Source organism: Myripristis murdjan, chromosome 7 (genome assembly GCF_902150065.1).
Source record: "Myripristis murdjan chromosome 7, fMyrMur1.1, whole genome shotgun sequence".
NCBI classification, from domain to species: Eukaryota; Metazoa; Chordata; class Actinopteri; order Holocentriformes; family Holocentridae; genus Myripristis; species Myripristis murdjan.
In genome coordinates, this window is record NC_043986.1 from 11,233,465 (window position 1) to 11,253,889 (window position 20,425).

At 45.8% G+C, this 20,425-nt stretch overlaps 1 protein-coding gene across 4 annotated transcripts in view; it reads left to right on the top strand.

Annotated features, from left to right (window-relative positions):
• Positions 1–20,425, top strand: part of arhgef25a (Rho guanine nucleotide exchange factor (GEF) 25a) — a 59,070-nt gene that overhangs the window by 27,185 nt on the left and 11,460 nt on the right. For all 4 annotated transcript variants that reach the window (XM_030054907.1, XM_030054908.1, XM_030054909.1 and 1 more), the window contains 3 exons: positions 13,042–13,349; positions 13,893–14,003; positions 18,661–18,785. In XM_030054907.1, the coding sequence (XP_029910767.1) occupies positions 13,042–13,349; positions 13,893–14,003; positions 18,661–18,785 (544 nt within the window). The remainder of the gene's footprint in view (positions 1–13,041; positions 13,350–13,892; positions 14,004–18,660; positions 18,786–20,425) is intronic.

The window sequence follows — 20,425 nt, forward strand, 5'->3', positions numbered from 1 at the left end:
CAACCCCCACGTATACAAGAATGGTGCATGTGACTATGTACATGGTCCTCACGCAAGGCTGTTCTGTTTTTGCAGATGTTGTGTAATGGTATTCTGGTGATTGTTGGAGCATGTGATGTGAGACAAATTTCTGTGTGAACAGACAATAAAGTCTTAGTGTATCACACCGTATTTTATCTTATCTTATGTGATATATTACGAATGCATATGTCCTCCCAATTGTTTTCATGTATGTACATTTAACCCTCCTGTTATGTTCACATTAAAACATCTTTTATGTTTGGGGTCAATTTGACCCCAGCAGTTTAAACTTCCACAAAATTATCTCACTGATTGATCTAAAATTGGAAAGAAATTTTAATTTTTTGTGTTTTAATGGCTTTATATTATTTCTAAGTACAGATTTTTGTTATTTATAACCAATGCGTTACAAAGTGTGTACAGGACATTGAAAACATATCATCATGTGAATTTCATGTTTACCCAGTAGTGCCTATTACATTAGGAACACTCATTAAATATGAAGCAAAAAAATGATGTTAATCATTTATTTAGAGACGTTGAACATTGGCTGGGGTCTAATTGACCCCAAACATAATAGAAGGGTTAAGTTACACATATATGTTCAATAAATGTGGGCTATACACATGTGGGGCGTATATGTTCATATACTAGATTTCTGAATGGGAAGGCATGTTTGAAACGATGGATACAACAATGCATATAAACATGAGCCTGCAAGCAGTGTATGTGTGTGTGTGTGTGTGTGTGTGTTGGGAGGGGTGGTAGGGTGGGGGTCATTAATAGGAACAGCACCCAGCATGACAGAAAAGTAATGTGAGTGTCAAGAAAGACGGACAGGGAGAGCGATGGCTGTAATGAAAGAGAAAGTATATCATTTTAGCCGCGATGCCGCTTGGACCGCGCTCAGCACATTAGCAGATTGACTGCTGGAAAGCTACTAATGAGGGCCGTTTCCCGGAAAAGACCGTTGACAGCCCGTACACGGCAGCAGCCCGTTGTTTTCACAGTCCGACGGGGAAGAGCCGCAAACCTGTGGATTCACATATGAGATGTGACAGCGGAGGGGGAGTGTGTTTTCAGAGGTGCGTTTGATGTGTGAGTGGCAGGTGGAGTGGAGCGCGCCTTGCTCATCATAACAGTCATAAGTCACTGAGCAAACACAGGCTCTCCCCTTTTCTGAGGCCCCAAATAATCACTTTCAAAAATAGGAAGGAATTCACACATATATATCGCCTGCACGGCCGTCCTTTCACTGGCTTCCATATATAGGGAAAATAATGATGATGACACTGATCTCTTCCTTATACAGGACATACATGGTAATGTCAAGCATGAAATCCACCACTCCATTGTGAAAACATCTCCGCCGCTCACTTCTCTATTGCATTTTTCGCCGAGGCAAAGGCTCCCACACACCTAAGAGTGTTTGGGAAGCACCCCGAGGCGAGTATGACATGCATAAATGCAGGCTGCCAAAGGGAAAGGGTGAGCTTTTAAAAGAAAGATAAGGATGAAGGGGAGAAAATATCACGGTGGAACACAGCGGGGCCGCCAGCCTCTCCAGTGGTCCAGTGGAAGAGGGGAAGGGATTAGAAACGAAACGATCGGAGCTGATGATCAAGGCCAAAAGTGTCCACCTATCTCCTCCCCCTCTTTCTCTCTTTCTCTCTTTCTTACACACATACCTGGCAGGCTTTTGTTTCCCTGCCTAGTCCCTGGTCTTCTCCTTTCCTCCAGCGAGGCGGGCAGGCAGCTGTACCTGTGCCTGGGAGGCTGGTGTGCAGCACAACAACAACAACAACAACAACAACAGCCTCTCCATCTGTGGACTGCACACGTCCCTCCTTGTACTTGATCTCTCTCTTTCTCGGTCTTTCTCTCTTTCTCATGCTCCTCTTCCTCACCTTTTCTCCGGGCATGTGCCGCCTCGTACGTGCATCTCTCTCTCTCTGTACATGTGAATGCGCGGTAGGTCTGTGCCCCGGACCATGTGTCTGTGTATGTGTGTTTGTCTCTGAGTGTGAGTGTGAGGCGGGGGGTGGGGGTTGATTCATGTGTGCAGTGAGTTAGTACAAGAATCCCCTCTAGCATGGACACACACACACACACACAAACACAAAACACCCACATAGAGACATTTACATGGACGCATGGCAGAGATAAACAGACAGAGGAGGACAAACAAGTGTGAGAATAGAGACAGGAAACGTGCAATTTATAGAACGATAAATGGAACAATGACTGCCTCACATGCCAAAACACCTCGATCTGCTCGGAGAACGACACACACACACACACACACACACACACACTCTGCATCATCAGCACAGTCACTCCTCTGGAGGACGGCTCCATAATATACAGTTTAAGGCACACTCAGCACCACTCTGTGTACACCGCACAAATACTGTATACGCTGTGCAGCTGTTTGGAAATGCACTGCCTCAAAACAGCTTATTTACCGCAGACGCCAGCTGATTTACATAATAAGGTAATCAGCAATTAATCCCTGCAGGGAAACGATTTTGTTCGCTTGCGGTCCGAGCCCCCACCGGCTCCAGTGTCTTGGTCAAGGACACTTGAGCAGACTCGAGCGTTCAGGTGTCCCCACACTAAACCCGCCGCCCCAAGAAAACAGCGAATCATTTTGAGCCGAGGTCATGACGAGTGTGCTGCTGACAGAGAGCAGCCTCATTGGCTTTGGTGTGGGAAAAAATTGTCACGACGCAGACGGTGTGTCTTTTTATGTCTCCGCTGGAAAACTTTCCTTTGTCATCAGCTTATAAGGCCTCGCTCCTCTGGACATTATGGAAAAAGCAACAGAAATAGCATAAAATTGAAGGTATGCCGGATTGCTTTGGCCCAGCCCTGCGTTCAGCCGTGGGGGAGATATTTTTAAACTCCGCACCCCCACCCACCATCCCACCCCACCAACCTCATCATCTCCTCTTGCCCTCCCTCTTAGCCCCTGTCTCCTTTCTGCTGTGCAACCGTCCCTCCTCATATTGTTTCTCTCAAACCTTTCTCTCTCTCTCTCACACACACACACACACAAATACATAACAGACAGATAAAAAGAGAAATGGAGTAAAAGAAAGGGCGAGACAGTCATATACCCAGCACTCCCACTCCCCCAGCTGGATGAGGAAATAGCCCTCTCTGAATTTTGGGCAGAATGGTGCATGATTTGCCGGCATGGAATGTGAACACCAAGTGGAGCATTAAGCTCATTCCTGGGGCATTCTCATTCCCTCTCTCCCTCCCTCCCCGTTCCCCTCTTCTCCCCTGTCTCTTTCTCAAACCAGTCAGTCGGCACACAGCCAGTCAACCTGCTATTAATTATGTCTTTTCCCCTTTTCACTATTTTCACCATCTCCTTTTTTCACAGTTCACTCTCCTTTTCTTTTGCTCTACTAAACGGCCTTGCCCTTGACATATTTCCTGGGCTCCCATGCACTGGCTCCTTCTGCTCTCTCTCTCTCCCTCTCTCTCTCTCTCTTCCTCTTCCTTGGGGCTCTGTTTGTATACGTGCAGAGGAGAAGAATGAGGGAACAAATTATGAAACACAGGAGTGCATTCCATACCTTGTTTAGAAAGAATCCTCCAAGAGCGGAGAGGGGAACCGGAGTCACTTCCCCCTGCGATTCTACCTCAACTTTCAGTCCATATGGCTCTTTTTACATCTGCTGCCTTTAGAATGGACTAAAGGATTATTTGTTACAAAGCTATACCAGTGAAGTTCTCATAGGGTGTGTTGATAACGCTTCTGTGAAATACTATGCACTTCTAATTGTGTTTATAATGAAGTATTATTGAATATAGTGGAAACAACTTGCTCGGTATCTGCTTTCCGCCAACCAGACTGGAGCATGCTTAACTCAGCACCAGGCTGGCTGACTGATCACCTCAATGACAGCTTGTGGCCCCAGCGTGTGACTGAGTTAGTAAATTTCATGAAAGTGCACCAAGCTTGTCAGTGAGGAGAAAAGTCAGGTTCTGGCCAGGACTTTCTCCCCAGTTGTCCCCAAAGAATACTTGATCCAGGCCTGGCTGAGAAACTTTCCATAACAGCGCACAAAGCAAAGCAAACAGTGGAAAGAGACAATATTGAGGCGGTTGTGGTGTGGTGTCGGAAGGGGCTGAGCTTTGGCTGGAGAGCAGAGGAAGTGAACATGCCTCTGCACCAGCTGACCCTGAGAACAACTGCCTGTTGTGTCTGGGAAAGGTTACCTTGTTCTAAAACAAATTTCCAGTTCAAACATTGGATATAAGAGCCCAGGGAGTTTTAGTGGCATGACCTACTTTAAAGGAAACCCTATGGGAAAAGTATTATTGCCCACTTTTGGTTGCACTGTAACTATAAATACGAACTAGTTAGTGTATTGCTTTTTTTTTTGTTGACCTATGAACAGAGAGGCATCCTCTCAAAAATAATGGCCATAAGGAAATGTGCTTTACCAAATACAGGATCTGATGTGGAAAAGACAAAAGCTGACAGGTGCAGATGGTTTCCTTGAATTTGGAATGAGCTTTTCAAAGGCATCCTTGGTGTGCACAGCATTGTTGTACAAATAACCATAAGGGTTTATGCATTTAGTTATGTGTTACTGTTTAATTCTGATGGAAATCTATGCTAATTATACCCATTTTTTTGTTTTTACATATGTTTGTGTGTGTGTGTGTACATACAGATACGCATGTAAATACATGCTCTAACGTGCACATGTGAGCTACTATATGCATGTGCACCCACATGTGTTGGGTGATTTCATTTCTTGCTGATGGCTAATCTTTTGTGTGGCTGTCCCTCACTCTCTCTCCTCCTGGGTTTAGTTGCTATGGCGATGCAAGTGGGGAAAAGCAGAGCGCCATGGAAAGGAATGAGAATGTGTGGCTGGAAAGCCCATCAGGTCTGACCGAGGGGAAGCGTACCAGCACACCAACACACAACAGGCTTTTATCTGCAGGTCAATACAGCCTATAAGACCAACATGTTCAAGAATTTCATTATTTGTTCCAATCCATGCAGGACAGAATAGTGGTGGCACTTGAATCTCTTGCGGTCAGTTCAAATAAATCCCAGAATATCTCTTGAATGCTCAGATCTAAAACGTATAGATATGTGATGCTATATTGACTAAGCCAGCCTTCAATACATTTGACTTGTATGCTTTTGGTACAGAGGTCTTCCTCTCGGTTCAGAGAAGTGACCTTGTGCATAGCCAGTGTGAAAAACAGCAATAGCCCACAGCTGAGAGCTGAGAGCTCCAGACCTGTCGGGCAGATTGAGGCCAGAGGGGAGACTCCTTGTCCCCACAGCCCAGCGGGGACCGCTGCTTTGTCTCCAGCTCATAGCAGGCCTCCTGACTGGCACTGCCACAGCTGCCATATGGAATCACAATCGCTTTTAATTTGCTCTGTGTTCTCAGCCACCTCAGGCTTAATGGCAGCCTTGTTTACCCCTAAACAGCAGTGTGCTGTGCTTTCACTCTCTTTCTATGTGTGTGTGAGTGTGTGTGTTTGTGTGTGTGCTGCCATCCTCCTGCCTGCTGCTAAGGAGCTGACGGAGTAGTGCTGATCATCACTATGATTATCTGGGTACTGTGCACACATGCACACATGGACAAAAAGTGCCATCTGAAGAGAAAAATCACAGAACACAGATGGCAAAAGGTCATCCAAGTGCTTCGCTGTAATATTACATCACATTAATAGTCTATTGTTTTCAAACTTTTCTCAGTAGCTCCATATTTTCAAAGAAGTTTTTGTTATTATATTGGCTGATCAACCATTTACCATGCTTTAGGTCATTTGGGCAACATGTATACTCAATCTGTTGGGATACCCATTTGATCTGAAGAGTAACAGCAGCCTTGTCATCAGTTCCCGTTTGGACCCTGACTCTCAAACCTCAAAACATTTCTAACCATGAAAAAGTGATTCTGTACAGCTGAATGAAGTGCAGAAAAATGTGCAAAACAAAATCAGGCCTAACCTTTACAGACAAATTTATAAATGCTCTAAATTTATAAATGCAGCGTTGCCATGAATCCATCTTTTGTGAGACGGTAAGGTCTTAATACTCACAATCGAAACATGAACAGCTTTGATTTATTATTGCCAGTGATTGATTTTGTCCCTCATCTCTCAATAGTGATCAATAATGTATGCTCCAAGGAAGCATAAAGGCTATGGTATATTAGACACACACTCAGAGAAAGAGAGTGAGTGAGTGAGTGAGAGAGAGAGAGTTGAAATGAGGTAAAGAAGAGAATTTCTACGTCCTGTTGATCCCATGGCGCTCAGTCATTAATATCTCGTTGTGAGCGTGAAATGGGCCACACTGAAAGCCTGATCCCTGCAGTTTGACTTTGTGTGTGTGTGTGTGTGTGTGTGTTTGTGTGTGTGTATGGCTCGTTTCCCTAGGGTTTATGGCAAGGGAAATAAAGGTCGATGGTGCCAGGAGCCCGGCGAGACTAGCCCTGGCTGGTTCTAGTGGAATGGCTGACTTGAGGTTTCCAGTTCTGCTAACCAGCAGTGCGGTTCCACTCTCACATTGCCAGGAGCCCACAGCAGTGGAACAAAACCCAGAGTTGGTGGTGAGGTCGCTACTGCCCACTCATGCTGATACATCTTTTTTTTTTTTTTTTTTCAGACAAAGTGAGATCAAATCACTTGGAAAAGTAGGCGCTGCAGGATTGCTTGAAATCTAGGCTGCAAAGGTTGTGCGCTTTACATTGACGGGAAGAAACAACTGTGACGAAAACGCACAACCGCAGCCACCTGAAACGCATCACCGATACAATCCTCACGCTGACCTGGTTTTGACAGGCAGGCACTCGCGGTTTAGATCCATCCATCACTAAGGGCCGTTTCATAAGCCCTCATCAGAAGAAGTGTCTGACTCACTGTTCCACACTGTTCCATAGACAATGGGATTAATGCCCGCATCATCTATTCAAGCCCTTTTCTGTGACTAACATCCCTTTGATGCTTTTCGCCGATGAGAGATGTGCCACAGCGGCCTGGCTCAGAGTCCTCGTGGGCCACGGAGCGCGGCGGGAAAGCACCCGCGACGACTTGTTTGTGCGTTTCTTGAGTCCGTCCTCCACATATTTCATTTTGTGCTCCAGTGGAATCGAAGCAGCACTGGTGTGTGTGTGTGTGTGTTCGTTTGTGTGTGTGTCTGCATAAAGTAGGTCAATAGGAGGACAGGAAATCACTGTTCACCTGTCTGTCTGACTGCAGCGTGTCTCCCCAGACAATTCAGCAGTTCTCATGCAAACACATAGGCACATGCACATGCACATTCACGTGCGCACACACACTCAGACGACTTTCTTACTCACTGCATAGATGCTGGTGAAACCAAGCGTCTAATGTGTCTTTGCATGTGATCAGGAATTAACATGCACTTCTGCTTGTGTGCATTTAAGTTTATTTACAAGGCAGCAGAAGGTCACTTGTTTTTTTTTTTTGTTTTTTTTCCATGAGGTCCTCCTCTGCTCTGAACCACAGCTGCAACTTAACCCTGGCTGGCATTCACCTCCCCCTCTCCCATTTAACCTTAATTTACTGCTCACCTGAGTCATGAATAATCCTTCCTCCCCCCCAGCCCCCCACCTCCCAGCCTCTCTCTGTCTTTCTTCTGTCTCTTCAGACACACACTGTTCAGAACTCCGCTTGTGTGGTTAAAGTGCTGTCTCGCTAATTTCAGAGGATTTTTGAGGTTATACAGTACGTTCTGTTGCTTCGACTAACCACCAAAGTGGCCCCAGGAAACCAACACTTTAAAATATGTGTCTGGAGTCCTGGAAATGAGTCTACAAGCACAAGCTAGAGAGGAAATGAGCGGATGCGAGTGAGAGGCAGAGAGGAGAGGAAGAAAGAAAAGAAAAAAGAAAAAAGCAGAAAGAACATTGAACTGAGCTGAATTGAATTGAACTGAATCAAATTAGTGGATGAATATCCCAAGTGATTTTTCTTGTCTCCCCTCTCACTGTCTTCTCTGCCAGGCAGTTGCAGATGCAGATACAAATACAGATGCATTAGTTTTGCATGTTGCTGTTCTCAGCAGCTTTGGGGCAGAGCAGGGCATTGCACCAGAGGTAGGTCAGTCTGTGGTCTGATCCCTGGATAGGACTCAGCCACTAGACACTGCAGTGCAGAGAGATTAGGAGAGGAGAGGGGGTTAGAGAGCAGAAGAGGGTGGCAGAGGCAAAGGAGGAGGGACACTGTCAAGTGAGGAGAGAGCGCAGTGGAACGAGAGGCAGGGGCTGGAAGAAGGGAAGAGGGAGGAAGGTAGAGAAGGGAGAGCAGCCAAGTGCCAGCATTTATTAACCACAAGCTCCACAAAAACAGGAGCTCAGCGTTAACTAAAATAAAACTGAACAATACTAGCTGTAAGTGTAGCCACAAAAATAAATAGCGAGAGTCAGAGAGTCAGGACACAGGAAGACGGGGGTCAAACTGTCTGAGAATTACAGCTGACAGGTCAATGGGGTTCTAAGAGCAGGACGGTTTGATGGTTTCCGGTCATGTTATGCTTCAGGTACTGAGTGCCTCCACGTCTCCCAGGTTTTCCAGTCTGCAAATCTGAGTGTCTGAGTGCGGCCAAAGGCCTGTAGCTGATGGGAAGAGTGTCCATTTCCTCTGACTGGGTGAAATGTAATATACAAGTAGAGCTCTGTGCTCGAGAGCCGAACGGGGGAGGGGTCGGGGCACAATGAACGAGTGAGAGAGAAGAGAGAGGATAAGTGTGCTGTGTGCTGAGTGTTGTTCGCCGTGACGCACGCGGGCGTCTGGTGACTATGTGTTGATTCCCGCTCTCAGACCCCCGGGGCTGCGATCGCCGAGGTGGCGGCTTTGATTGGCAGCTTCGAGAACCTCTCAGACCCAGCTGGACGTTTGGCACAGCAGCGGGCGCCATGGTGACCAGCAGGCCGCCTGCCTCTGATCTGCGGTGTTGTTTGCGCTGACAGACAGACGAAGGCAGGAGGCTCTGATCACAGGTGACCAGAACAGTGCGTGTTTGGAAACAACCACCTGGACTGCTAGTCTGGAAATGGGGAGAGGGATTGAGTTTGTGTTATTACCGTGTGTGCTTGTGTACCAGTGTGCGTATGTGCATGCAAGTATGTGTGTGTGTGTGTGTATCTGTCTGTCAGTATGTCTGTGTTTGTGCCAAGTCCACTGATGCCTAAATTGCCTTTTGGTCCCGAGAGGCCTGGGGATTGAGAGAGAACTCCAGAGTGGAGCGGCTGTGAACAAGTTTGCTCCATTACAGCCAACGCTTTTAGGCTGATTTGTTGGCTCAGCAGCACTCACTTATCAACTGATCAATAAAGGGAAATTGGACCAAACTTCTTCAGGGAGGCTAACACTTAGAGCACATCCATCCACATCATCCACCCACAAGCTGTCCCCCACACGAGAGGCTCCATCGCCTGCTGGATTCACCCTTATTTTCTGTTCAAGGTCAGTTTTCTGTTTCAAACACAGGAACGCTCCGGAAATGTACCTTTGATTCAATCATATCCACATCAAACCTTTGTGACCTTCACAAGAATAGCAGATTGAATGTTTTCCTGTGTGATGAGGCAGGCTAGATACGGAGTGGTAATTCAACTCAATTTCAGTTCAATTCAAATCCCCCCCACAAAGGAGGTTTGGTGTGCAAACCGAGTTTACAGTTAAGCTACAAAACCAATATAAACACAAGAAATTGCCACAACATATATGAAAACACACAAGCACCAAATGAAAAGATCACATTAGGCCAATTCTCAAACGCTTTCAAGCTGACCTCCGAAGGGGTGGCTCATATCAAACTGCCCCGTCGAGAGTGGCTAACATCAAGAGAAAGTCTGGAAATACTTTGTAGCAGAAATTCACATCCACTCAGTTCTAAAGTTACATTGCACAGCAGAAACATTTTGGGCCGGCCTCCCAGCCCAGCAGCCGCTCAGCCTTTCAGTCTTTCAGACAGCGAGTGGGCGTTTTTGGTGAAAGCCCAGCATTAACTGATCACCACAGATCAGGCCGGCTTAATGCGGCGCTGTTGCCCTGCTCCTTTCATCTGTTAATTATCACAAGTACACAAACAACGGTCAACTTGCATTAACAAAATCAGCCAGGTTGATCTTTTCTTCGAAGCACATTTATGGAGATGAATGTCGCTGGGCACTAGCAGCGTGAAACAAAAGAGAGAGATAGTGGAAATATATATATATATTTTTTTATCATTTCTACTGTGCATGTGCAGAATGGGATGAGTCAAGAGGGGAGAGAGGGGGCACATTACTCTGTAGGGAAACTCATCAGCTCCCTATCTGTTGTTGATTTTCCTGGCTGTTACTGTAAAAAAAAAAAAAAAAAAAAAGCTCATGTCCCCACAATGGCTTGTGCGGGATTTCACAACAATACCGTGCTGCAATCTCTGAAGCTCTCCAGGGTCAACAAAGAAGCTGACCCATATGCACGGCGAGCAGCGGGGAAACTGTGGAGCCAAGTTGCTATGGTGACAGATGCAGATCGGCCGAGCTTCATTATAGAGCCGGTAAATTATGTACACTTGGCTAATTGTAAATCCGTACACCTGACAGAGCCACTGAGTCATTGCGACACGGAGATTCAGATCATTCGGTGTCGCCGCTGTCTTCCCTGCATGCTAATTGCCCTCAGGCATGCAGAGGGTGTCAGCCCCTCTTCCTCCGTGCCTTGATAAGCTATCTTAAGCTGATGTCTGGAGATGGTTAGAAATGGTGTTCCTGGCTGTGTTTGTGCACTTTGACCCCCCCGCAAAACCCTGACCCGGCTGAACCTGAGCTGCGACTGATGGGAAACACAAACCTCGCGGCCCCGGCCCCTGTTAAGGCCAGAGGAGCCGGTTTGGGCGAGCAGATCCCATGTGCTCAGCCTCATTTCCATCCTGTTCATCCGCTACTGTTTTGATCCTCAGAAAAACGCAGAGATGGTTTGAATATTGCCTCAGGTTTTTACGAGGCCTTTTTTTCTTTTTTTTTTTTTTGATGCTTTTGATAACTTATTGTGTTCTACGGCTAAGCTGTTTCACAAGCAGATACAAGCGTGAACTCCGAGTGCTGTTTCTTTTTGTGTCGTCTCTCTGTCTAGAGCCTGATCCAGTGTTTGCTCCAAGTTTCCTTCCGTTCTCCCCAGAATTTAGGCTTCTCCCTTCTTTGTACCCCTTTGCTCGACGCTCCTCTCTTCCATCTGTTTGTCCCCCCGATCCTGCCAGGCTCAGATCTCCTTACACTCTCCAGTCTTTCATGTGGATGGGGGGGGAGAGGATGGGGAAACTGGCCACCCTGGGATCACACGCATGCACATGCACGGTTCCTGTAAAATATAACGAGACGCGCTGGAGAGGTTTGGGGAGGTAAATTCTCTCTCTGTGTGAAAGAGACACAAGCACACCCAAACAAGGTTAGAATCTCTTTGTGCAGCAGCCAGGATCCTCCACGACGGTATTTCATCGTGGATGTGAAAGATGTGTGTACTCGGTTCATGGCGGCGAGTTGTTTTGCTGTGAGGTAGCTGTCTCTCAATCTTTGTGACTAGGATGAGGAATAGGAGACATTTTGACATAGCTCATTCTCATTGGCTGCCGTTGTGTTTCTGAGGGAGATTAACTGAATGAAAGAAATGTGGAAAAGTTCACTGACTTTTAACATAAGCACCGAAAGGGATTGTGGATTTGTGCTGGCTTTGCCTTTGATGTTGGAGCGCTCACAAAATGGGCCACACTGTGTCAGCGTGGCTTTACCGAGCAGCCCGGGCCCTACTATTTAGCTGTGATAAGATCTCTCTCTTTGTTTCAAGTGAAGAATACACTGAAATGAGGTCAGTCTTCAACTTTCACAAACAAACGCATAACAAAGTCACAGATTGCTTAGAAACTGGTTGGGAAGTGCACTCTCATGGAAATATTCTCAAAGTTGAGCCATGTGGTACTTCCACTAAACTTCTCACATCCAGCTGGGTGTCCCTGAATTAGTGTGAAATGGCTGCCATATTTGAGCAGTAATAGTCCATTGCAGTGAGTCCTAGCAGGAGAGAGTGTTTCTCCATCTGTCGGAAAGTGGCGATCAAAGGTCAGAGGTCGGGTCCAGGGCAGGAAGATGGATGGGAAGCAGGTCTGCACTGTGTCTACACACAATAGATAAAAGACCCCAGACAGACATCTTAGAGGAAGAGCTATCTCGGGGACTGAGGAAGGCAGAGGGAAGGGTGGGAGGTTCTGGGTGGATTGAGGAGGGGTGGGAAGGGAGGACAAGACAGAAAAACAAACAGACCCCAGCAAGGATCTTCCTTTTTTTACAAAGGATTTAAGTGGACTTCCGGTCCCAGCTAGCCTCCCGCTCGCTTCCCGTGTCCTTGTGACATCACTGTGCCAGATTTGCATTTGGTCAAGAGTTTTTTTTTTTGTCTTCTTTTTCTTTTTTTGTCAGAGGCTTGCAGTCACATGACATCAGAGCTCGACCATCCTGACCTCCGCTGTCTGCCTCACATCAGGGTGTACGCTGATCATGTGATTTGATGCACGGCTCCAATATAAAAACTACGGTCTGATGAACCAATTCTCAATAGAACAATGCGTCTTTTATGGTTGGGCTAACAGCTGCACAGCTGTGTTTGAGGAGAAAAGCCTATTTATATACCCAGTCTTTATTTTGATTTCTTTCCACTCATCCCCTGGTGTGCTGACATGTCTTCTGCCCCCAGCCCTCCATCTCTCCTCACAAACCAGACCACAGGCAGTCAGGTGTTTTTTAGCTTGACACTGGTCTGTTTGCACTGTTGTTTCTGAGTGATTGACTGTGCGGGCCTGAATGTTAACTGCTGGACAGTCGAGCTGTGCGCTGCCCTTTGCCTTTCCTCTATTTGACATCATTTATAAGATGTGTACCTCCATATTGTTTCCCCCTCAAACACACTTTTCTTTCACTAACCTTTTGCTCTCTCTCACTTTCTCTCTCTCTCTCTCTCTCTCTCCAGACTCATACTCGGCAGCAGGCAGTGAGGGCAGCATCTCCACCTCCGTGGCGTCACTGCCGCCCCAGGCATCAGGCAGCTCGGCTCCCAGCTCCCCAGGCTCCAGACGCTCCGTGAGCACACTGAAGAAGTGGCTTACCAACCCGGTCCGCAAACTCAGCGCCGGGTCCGCTGCCAAGGGTGAGCGGCAGGTCCGCAAACTGGAGGGAAAAGCCCCACCTCTTCCGTCCCACAGCCAGAGCCAGGACCTGGGCAGCCCCTCAGGGCCTGACGAGCCCCTCACTATCCTGCCCGTCACCCACAGAGAACTGGTGAGAAGTAACTCGGTTGCGAGTTATTTTGTCAAGGCACATGAACAGAGCAAACAATCTTCTCGCCTGCTTGCTTTGCAGATTAAGTTCCTTTGTATCGTCCTCTACACCACCTCATAAGCAAACTCATTAACTTGAACGTTTTCCACGGTATCACATTAGCTTCATGTGAACGGGCTCTTAGGTAAATATACATTGGATTAGTCTTATACAAATACTAAAACTCACTAAAGCCACCATTTAGACCACAAATTATTTACGCGATAGCTTATGAATGTCAGCAGAGGCACAGGTTTGATCCAGGGTTGATGTGTGGTGACACACTGCTGGGCGATGATGCTGTTACATAAGAGCCACATTGCTGGGTCAGCCCCGAGGAGTTCACCCTGACACTGCCGCCATGCTGTGTGACTCATGCGCTCGCTTTTGCTCTTGTGGTGGCTTGTGCCGCTGCCTGTATCTGTGTGTGTCTGCATTTGTCCACATGAATATACACTTTGGCCAGATTTTGCATCAGGTTGATGTGGTCTTGTTCTTACCCAGGAGTGGAAAGATGCCCTGGCGAGTCCCGAGGACCTGTCACCTGCAACGCTACAATCTCCCAGCTACATAACTGACTCCCTGATGGGCTGCACCTCGCTGCCACATGCCCAGGTCAGTCCACACAGCTACAGCTAACAGTGTTTTACCAAGGATGTCACAAGAATCAATACTTAGTACTTAGGCCACGCAATACCAGAAACCAGAAATGACAGAAATGAGTATTTTTAGTGTCAGTCGCAGCAAAACAACTTGATACATCACTCTGTAGCTCTTCTTACTCCTGTATAGTCTTAGCCTATTGTGTGTAAATGCTGAAACACTTAAAGTTGTAACCATGCTTGCAGAACATAAATCAAAATGAAAGCACACAATCATACCATTGTATTTATTGTATTTACAGCGGGACATTTCAAACAGCACATCTAATTTGAAAATAGTATTTTGCTGGAGGGCTGTCAGCTAATGTTACTCAAAGTTTTAAATAAGGGAGTGTGTGCTGAGTGGGATGTCTGGTATTATAACATCTATGTGTATGACAGATACAAGGCAGCCACCGCCTTGATTAATCATACAGACTGTACTGCATGTGCCTCATAAAAATAGCAACCAGCATGACTTCTGATGGTCTCTAGAAAACATATTAGTAACACACCATCTCATGACAGGATGCCAGACAACCAAGCATGCCTGCCCTTTTATAGCAGAATCAATAAATGCACATGATAAGAACCAAGCTTATAAGGAGTAAATCCACCGCTGATTCATTTTAACTGGCAGTTTACGGTAGATAGTCCCTAAGAGGAGTAGTAATGATAGTCTCGGTGAGGATCCAGCCCGGCGGGGAGGTGACATCAGTACTTTTTGTCTCCATGGCCCCTCAGCCAGATCTGAAAATGACTAAGTCTGCCGCGGCTGGCTGAGCATGCCTATCAAACTAAACAAACACACACCAGCTTTTTTACAAGGACACACACACACACATACACAAGCCTGGAAAAAAAAAAAAAAAAACATACAGAACTGCAAATCACTAATGGCCATGCACATGTGCATACAAATACACACTCATGCACAGACACACACACACATGCAGATGCACACACAAGGGAATATAAATGAATACAGGGCTCTCTGAGGGCAGATCAATGCAGAGGGGGAGCAGAGGGGGAGCAGAGGGCAGCGCCGAACAGCAACCTGTGTGATGGATGATTCACATTCAAAATGTTACAAAAGGACTCGCCTAGAGATAAATAGGAAATGGCACCAAATGGCATATGTGATGAAAGATGACTCCACTTCTGAGAACTGACAAAAGAACACTATGTGCACATACGCTTTCATTTTCCCATCAAGCATTTTGGAGTCAGCTGCTTGTGGCAATGGAAAGTCTCAAGTCGGGTGTTCGAAGGTTCCCTGAATGCTGTGATATGGAACCATTGCCAAGGAAGGGATTTGGCAGAACAGCAGTAATATAGCATGAACCAGCGGAAACTGGGCCCTATTGATGTTTTTAAAAAAAAAAAAAAAAGAAGAAGAAGAAAAGAGAGAAGTTATCAAGGCTTTGAGCGTAGCAGAGTGCCCTCCATCGGCGACTTGACACCAGAGTGCTTAAGTCCTAATTTCGGTGTCAACAGCACATCAAAAGCCATTAATGGCACGATTACATCAGAGGAATGAGGTCAGTGCTTTAGTGTTTTTACTGCCAATCTTTGGGGAAAGGGAGAGAGAGGAAGAGAGGGAGAGATTAAATTATGTGGGTCAGTCATCTCTGAGCTGCGGTTGTGTTTTTCCATTCTGTCCTCTACCCCACCACCAAAGGCCAAATGTCCACTTTGATACATACATTCTTGCTCTTTCCAATTAGCTTCCGTCACGCCGGTGTCTGTGATCTGATCTCGTAACCACAGTGGAGTTTTTTGATCAGATGTTTATTGTTTATCAGCCAATGGAAAGTTCTTGTCATGATATGTCAGCAGTTAAACAAACAGGGGATTCAAAATAAGCCAGACCTACACATCACAGTATTAAAAAAAACATGTTCAAGAAGAATAGTTAGTGTCTTTCATCTTGACCTACAGAAGAACTATGGATTGAGGAGTTTCTTAATGAAACAAGACAAACAGGGTAACAGAGTGAAGGGATGGGAGCAGAGTTCCTGTCCCTTCCTTTTGCCCCATCTCTCACTTTCCCTTATCTTTCTCCCTCCGTGATCCAAATGTGTCCAGATTAACAATTAATTCGTCCTCGCACTCAGTCTTAAAATCTTGCATTTTTTAAAACAAGTGAAAGATTTTAAAATAGGCCAGGAATTTTTGTGCCAGTGTCTTGAAACATGACACATCTTGAGATAAGAATCTGGGATCACTGCACTGAACCCAGGAAAAAAAAAAAAAAGAGTGAGTGAGTTGACTATATTTCTTTGAGTTTGAGTTTCTATGGGTGGCGCTCTTCTCTTTGTTCAGCCGTGCCCACTGAAAGTGATTTGTTTATTCCCAACAAACAGCTGTTGGTACTTCTGGAAACATAAAATGCATCACTTCCTACCTTCCTTCTCTCTCTCTGTCTCTCTCTCTCCCTTTCTCTCTCTCAGTAACTGGCTGTAAGTTGATTTTGTTATATTAAGTGGAGTATGAGATCAGTTGAGGACATTTGGGGTGGCGTGGCTCAGGACACAGAGCACTTGTCTGGTTCCTGGTTCGATCCCAGGCCCCCCCCCAAAAAGCATGTTGAAGTGTCCTTGTCGGCGGTGGTCGGTCGAGTAGAAAAGCAATGCACTCTATTTAGGATTTTAATTTATTTTTATGAAGATGGCCTAGATTGTGGCTTCAATATTGCAAATTTGGAAGTGGTTTGTTAAATATAAAGGCTCTACATGGACCTATTTGAGCATTGTGCCAAATAAAGCATTTATGAATACTGCTTTATGGTATCAAATAACCCTCTGTTATGGCACAACCCTGAATTATTATTTTGGTGGTACGATGTACTGTATAAACCGTTTTATTAAAATTGTATTACCACTCAAAAACACTTCTTCCTTGTTTGTACTTCAAACAAATATTTTGCTACCCACTGGCAGGTTTTTTTTTTCCACTTGACTTAAGAAAAATAAATGTTAAGATTGTATTCTAGATTGATTGACTTGATAAGTTGGATATTTTTTGCCGCATAGCTGCTGAGTGAGAGTATGATTTCCCTGCAAGACAAACAAACAAGCTTCATCTCAGCTTTTATTAAAACTTCTTGCCGGTTTTGACTTTGGCTTCCTCATCGCAAAACAAAACATGCAACAGAGAAAGAGGGGGGAAGAGGGATTTTTTTTCCTGTGGGCCTTGCCAGAGCACATCTGGAAGTGATCAGGCAGCCAGGGAGACCTGTCAGCCATGGCTGCAGTGCTCCGAGCAGGGCAAGGCGAGCCAGGGGAGCGAGGGCCTATGTGGAGCCTCTCTCTCTCTCTCTGACACACACACACACAAACACAAACACAAACACTTCACCATGACCAAAAAAGAAAGTTCACTGATTGGAGAAGCCAACGAGTCCATCATGGAGACAGCAGGTGAACAAGTTGAACTAGGCCAGAGGACACGTGGGGGGTGAGAAGGAGAAAGTCCTGTTCCTCCCTCCATCTACCTGTCTGTCTATCTGTCCATCCATCTATTTATTTCTCCATCTGGCAGCCGTCTGCCAGGGGAGTCTGAGGGATTAGGTGTGTCCCTCTGGTCTGCATGTGTGTGTGTGTGTGTGTGTGTGTGCGCGTGTGGATGTTTGTGTATGTGTCTAAGGTGGGGAGGTTCTGCTTGGCTAGGACGTTGGGACGCTGAGGGATTTAGGTGAGGACAGACGGCTGCTCCCATAGGTTTACATAGTCAGGAGCGAATGAATAGGCTAAACAGAAACAACTGAGCACGAGCACGGCGGCTAAAAATAGAAACAAAGGGGAGCATTTCTTAACTAAAGAGAAATGTACAGAGATAGAACTGAGTAATTCGGTGACCATATAAAGGAGGAGTTGTGCTTACTGTCCGAGTGAACAGACTATACAAGCATGAGAGTTATGTAAGGACTGGAAGTGGGTATGCACTCGGCTAGTGGTGTTTTTGTTGCGGTGTGTACAATGACTCTCCGTTTGCACCAGGACCCCCACAGGAAGCGGTATCAATTCCAGGAAAAAGTATGGAAAATAGGTCATGTATACGCCACATGAACACAATCGACCAGATCACAGCAACCCCCGGTTTATCCGGTGTGGATTCCTATTTTCATAATCATATAAGGTCGCATTATGAAAGTCTGACGCAGATGTTTGTGCGGCAGCGCTCCAGAAATAGGAGAATTACCTGACCGAATGATATCTCAGGTGACGAATTTCCGTCGATGGAAACGCGTGACGCATTTCCGCTCTCGAGCCGCAGCCTCCTCGCAAACGTCTGCAGCCTTTCCTCACGGCCTCCTGCAGAGCCTCCATCGTTTTCTCTCCTGCTAACGCTCACTCCCCGTCTTTTTAATCTGTGGCCGTTTATCTGCGGCGGGTTTGCACCGCTGAGGTCGTTGATGGTGACAATCTGAATCTGATCTCTTTCATCACTCTGTCTCTGTTCCTATACTGTCTATCTGCTTTCCCCAGTCACCTTGACAACCTGCATCATTATCATTTCTCTCACTGTCTCCCTGTCGCCTGCCTCACATCTGCAACCCGCCCCTGTCCACCCAATGAACTGCCTACTTGTTTGATAACCGATTTCTCCGTGTGTCTCCCCTTCCCCAGGACGCTCAGTCCGCCAGCATCCTGCCAGATGACAGCGGCTCTGTCTTGATGGACGACACCTCCAGCCAATCGTCAGCCGCGGCCGACACGGAGGAGGAGAGAAGGAGTGCCTTAGAGAAAAGCATGTACGTGCTTCATCAGTGTGAAGGATCCAAGCATGTACACTACTCACAAAAAGTTAGGGATATTTGGCTTTTGGGTGAAATTTATGGAAAATATAAAAAGTTCACGCTAAAGTGATATTATATCATGAAAGTAGGGCATTTAAGTAGAAGCATGCACTGGTGACTTCCTCATCTCCCAACACATTATTGAAACAAAAGCCAACAACAGTGGTGGATATACCACAACAAAAAATGTCAGTGTCAATAACTTGTCATGTGCCCTTGAGCATCAATTACAGCTTGACAACGACGTCTCATGCTGTTCACAAGTCGACTTATTGTCTGCTGAGGCATGGCATCCCACTCTTCTTGAAGGGCGGCCCTCAGGACATTGAGGTTCTGGGGTACAGAGCTCCGAGCCTCTACACGGCGACTCAGCTGATCCCATAGGTTTTCTATGGGATTCAGGTCTGGAGAAAGTGCAGGCCACTCCATTTGAGGTACCCCAGTCTCCAGCAGCCGTTCCCTAATGATACGACCTCGATGAGCTGGAGCATCAGACACCTGATGTGAATTTTGCCGTTAAACTCCTTGTTAGAGAACAGCAACTTGTGCAAAAAGTACTGAAACACTGAACAGTTGGACATGTGCATTCAAAAGTTTACAGAAGGTCACATTAAGTTCACCTGTAAAGGTTATAATGCATTTTAGGCTCATCCTGAAATTTCACCCGAAAGCCGACTATCCCTAACTTTTTGTGAGTAGTGTATTTTCATCCTTGCTAACTCAAAAGTCTCATGCTCCCAGCAGCATTAATGGAACAGTTTCCCTCGTACAAACTCCATTCATCCAGATAGCGTCCCTGTGATTTGGCAAGGTTTCCAGCCTGTTTGTGATCTTCGACACGTCAGTGCAATGAGGCAGTTCAAAGTGTCAGAAAAAATTACACGTGAAAAATTCAGCAGGAACAGCCCTTTCCAGAAACAATAACACATTTCCTTCTGAAACTGGAAAACTGTATTTATCTGCCCCCAACGAGAGCAAATTAGAGTTGGATGGATGCAGTTTGCCAGCGTTCTTCAGCAGGAAATAGTGACTGGAAACCTCGCCAAATCATACAGAAACTGGATGCACAGATTACACTAGGGGTAACTGAAGAAATTTTTTTTTTTTTTTTTTTTTTTTTTTTTGTATTTAAGGATCTGCCTGATCTGTAAATACTTGCTTCAAAATGTTTGCTGCTCTCCAAGCTCAAAACCTACCGAGTTAATTTTCTTTCAGTGATATTAATTTGCTTTTTTGTGTTTTGTTGCTTTTATTCTGTGTTTCTGATTGTCTATTTTGCTGTTTTTACTCTTATGCATCCGCTCGTTTGCTTTTATTCTACGTGCTTTTGTTTGTTTTAATCGTTTTTATCATTTGTTTCCTGTGCTTTTGCTTGTGCACCCTGTAAAGCACTTTGGCTTGCCTTTGGATGGGAATTGTGCTTTTACAAATAAATTAGCCTTGGCACGCCTTGCCTCAGGAAGTGTCACGGCGGATGTGAATATCTTATTTATATCTTGCATTTCTATCTACACTTGTGGAGACTTTTTCGAAGTGACACTGTCATCTAACAACGCACACAGTTTCATAATATCCCAAATTTATTCCGAAGCGTG